Consider the following 3,334-nt stretch of genomic DNA (forward strand, 5'->3'; position numbering starts at 1 on the left):
TTGAAAAACATAAAACCAACTAGTTGGTCTTCGATTTTGAAAGACCATATTTATAGAGTACAATCATGTTGGTTAATGATACAATAACACAGGACGAAATAATGAACCCAACAACGAGGATTAATTGCTCCCGAAAGTCCCCTGTGATGATTGGCTGCCTTTCTCAAACGAAAAAAGTAGTGACAAATATGGATTGAATTTGTCTTTGAACAAAAGAATGTATGTATGAAATCAAGAAAAAGACAATTTTACATTGGGATGGGTGGATAAGAACAGGACACTGGGACAGGACTATTGGTTTAGTGATTCAACGGTGGGCGTGTTAGCCCGGCAACACTATCCCTCTGGTTGAAGAAGAAGGGGAGATATTCACAGCTGAGTAACTAGTCGACGATGTTTCGTCAGCTTCATCCAATCCGGCTGCCCATCTCCTAAGAATCCTCAGCAAAGTTGCAGCCTTCCTCCTACCTCTTCCCGTTCCCATCCCCATTACTTCCCAGATTACCCTCTCCACTCCCGCTACTGCTGCTAGTGCCCCCACCATCTCCGATCCTCCTTTCCTGCACATGTTCGCCAGTGTTGCCGCCGCGCTCTCTCTGGCAGTATCGCTCCCCTCCCTCAGCACTCCCGCCAATTGTTCCACCACATGATAAGCTGCCGCAACTGCCGTCAACCCCCCCCTCCTCACCACCGCTTCCAGGACGGTCACTGCCTCTTCCGGTAGCTCACCCATGACTTCCCTCACCATGTCCACCACCCGGGCCTCAATCAACTTCCCAACAGCCTCCCGGTCCCAGGCTAAATTCAAGATTGCGACCATGGCGTCCCTCTTGCATCCCCCGGGCCCATCCCGCGCCAAGTCAACCAATGCCTTCACCACCCGCGCCTTCCTTCCCAACCTCTTTCGGTAGGCGTGCACTCCCGTCAAACTAAAAATAGTGGCCGCCGCGTTCCCTTTCGCTTCCCACGTGGCACCCGACCTCAACACCTCAATCACGCCGTTCAGCACTCCCTCGGTCTCCATGATCCTCGTCTTGTTCGCCTCCAGGATGGAGAGATTCAGAATCGTCGTGACGGCGTTGACCTGCAGGCTGGGCTGCTCAGAACCTAAAAACTTGAGGAGCAATGGCAGGGCTCCGGCCTCAGCGATGCAGGCGCGGCTGTCCGAATCGGCCTTGGCAAGGACGCGGAGCTCGTGGACCACGCGGTTCGCCATCTCAGCCTCCTGCGACGCCGTCAACTCGCTTAGGAGAAACGTCACCGTCATCTTGGTGGCCTCCAGGGCCGTCTTGTTGAGAGCAGCCGGAGCTCCGCCACACGAAGAAGACGACGACGACTCGTTGGGATTGGCACCGGTTGGGAGGAAAGGAATCCTCTGCTCGCGGCACCACGCGGCAATCAAGTTTTGGAGCGCCCGGTTGGGAATCACGTCCGCGTGGGCCAGGCTTTGACCAGTCTTGGGACACGTGTTATGACCGGATTCCATCCAGGCGACGATGGAGGTGCGGTCGTAAGTTTGTCCCGTGGACACCACCACAGGGTCTCGCATCAAATCTAGAGAAATGGGGCAGCGGAAGTCGGGCGGGATGTTGAGGTCGTCGTGGCTTGGCGGCGTGGCCCTAGGGCTGCGGCCAGGGGTGGCGGAAGCTCCGTAGAGTACGCATTTGGCATAGCGGACAAGCCCAATCAATGCGGTGATGTCGGCTGCGGATTTGGCGCGGTCGGCCTGTAGCTGGAGCAGGTGGTGTTGTCGTTGGAGGCTCTCGATTTCGTCCCGGCAGCTGGTGGAATCGGCTAGACCCAAGCTGCGGAAGATGTGGGCGAGGTGGGAAGGGTCGGGGATGATTTCTCGGTGAATGCTGTCTAACATGTCAAGGAGTTGAATTCGGAGAAGGGCGTCGGGGGAGTCTGCAGGGTAGGCTCGCTCGTTTTCAGCGAAGCAGTGTTTCGTGAGGAGGGCCAATAATTCTCGGACGTCTTGACATAAATCCAATTCTTGAGCGGGGAAAATGTCTAAAATGGTGAAGAGATCGAGGTTGAGGTCGTGGAAAGAATTTGAGATGGATTCGTGCTGTAAGAGGAGCCACATCTTGCTGCTGCTAGCAGGAATATTATTGTCATGATGATGATGATCGTCATCGTCATCGTCATCGTCATCATCATTAATGGTACTAGTTGAGTCCTCCACCAAGGCTTTGATTCTTGTAAGAAGTATGTACAACTCTTCCAAACAAACGAGTGCAGCGGGTGGGAAAACAGTGAGGCGGAGAAGCTCCTCGAACACAATGGAGAGCAGCCTGGATTTTCTGATGATGGATGACGTGTTTCGCTTTAGCAGGGATCCAAGGGGGCGTAAGGAGCAGATTTCCTGGGATACGAGCAGCAGAGATTGGAGGAGCAGCTTCTTATCTGATGAGCAGAAACTCGGAGGGGGGGCTGGGTGCCGCCGTTTTCTTGGCGGGAATACGTCCGGCGACACTGCCATCGGTAAATTGTTGAATAACGACAAAGACAGACAGTCAGGATTAATAACTATGCCGGTGGTGATGGGGCGCAGACTCGTGCATGCCAAGATTGCAGAAGAAGTAGATGATGATGAAATGGAAGATGGGAAGTAGATTAGTACGAGTAATTTGGGAGACTAATTGAAAACAAAAAAAAAGAATCGTGGTAGAAGCTAATAATTGACGAAAGAAATTTTTTTTTTTTTGGTTGATTGGCCTTCTTTTTTCTCACTACTACTAATTCGTATGTGAAGAAGACTGCGGAAAGGGAAGGGAAAGCCCACGGAAACGGAGGGGAATCAAATGAGTTGTATACTAGTCTGCCTCCTATCCTATCCAATGGGGACCAACTGCGTTCAACTTGCTGCCCTTCCTTTTCTTTTTTTTTTTTGGGTTAAGTAATTGACTTGCCAAACGAATTGTTTGACATAAGTAAATAATTTAACTTTCCTAGTATATATAGATATAATAGATATATATAAATACACGGAGTCCTCTTGCAATTTTTACCAGATAGTAGTAGCAACTAAAGAGTATTTATTCAACAGTTTTTTACCAGATGGTAGTGAGTGAGTGATTGGTTGGAAGGGGGTATTGTCAATTGTGTTGTGTTGTGTTAAAAAGATATAATAATAATATAGTTGGGCAACTATCAGAGAGTTTAATGAATTGGGCAACTGAGTAGTTATATTTTTGTTGAGAAATTCAAAAGCAGGCGAGAACGAGACTAGAAAAGTATGCAGCCGCGTATAAGTAAGAGGATTGGATACTGTTTTAACAGTCAGCTTTCGGCGGCTGGTGAGCCGACAGAGTCACATGATGATGGTTCT

At 50.0% G+C, this 3,334-nt stretch overlaps 1 protein-coding gene across 1 annotated transcript; it reads right to left on the reverse strand.

Annotated features, from left to right (window-relative positions):
- Positions 1 to 2,813, reverse strand: LOC113776049 (U-box domain-containing protein 16). The gene has a single exon (XM_027321118.1). It carries the CDS (start codon positions 2,483 to 2,485, stop codon positions 323 to 325), a length of 2,163 nt encoding a protein of 720 aa, XP_027176919.1. The 5' UTR covers positions 2,486 to 2,813; the 3' UTR covers positions 1 to 322.
- Between the last annotated feature and the right edge of the window lie 521 nt (positions 2,814 to 3,334).

The sequence above is a fragment of the Coffea eugenioides genome, chromosome 6 (assembly GCF_003713205.1).
Source record: "Coffea eugenioides isolate CCC68of chromosome 6, Ceug_1.0, whole genome shotgun sequence".
NCBI lineage: Eukaryota > Viridiplantae > Streptophyta > Magnoliopsida > Gentianales > Rubiaceae > Coffea > Coffea eugenioides.

Bases quoted from the DNA above. Each gene is read 5' to 3' on its own strand.
- LOC113776049 (XM_027321118.1), bottom strand. From the start codon at position 2,485: ATGGCAGTGTCGCCGGACGTATTCCCGCCAAGAAAACGGCGGCACCCA.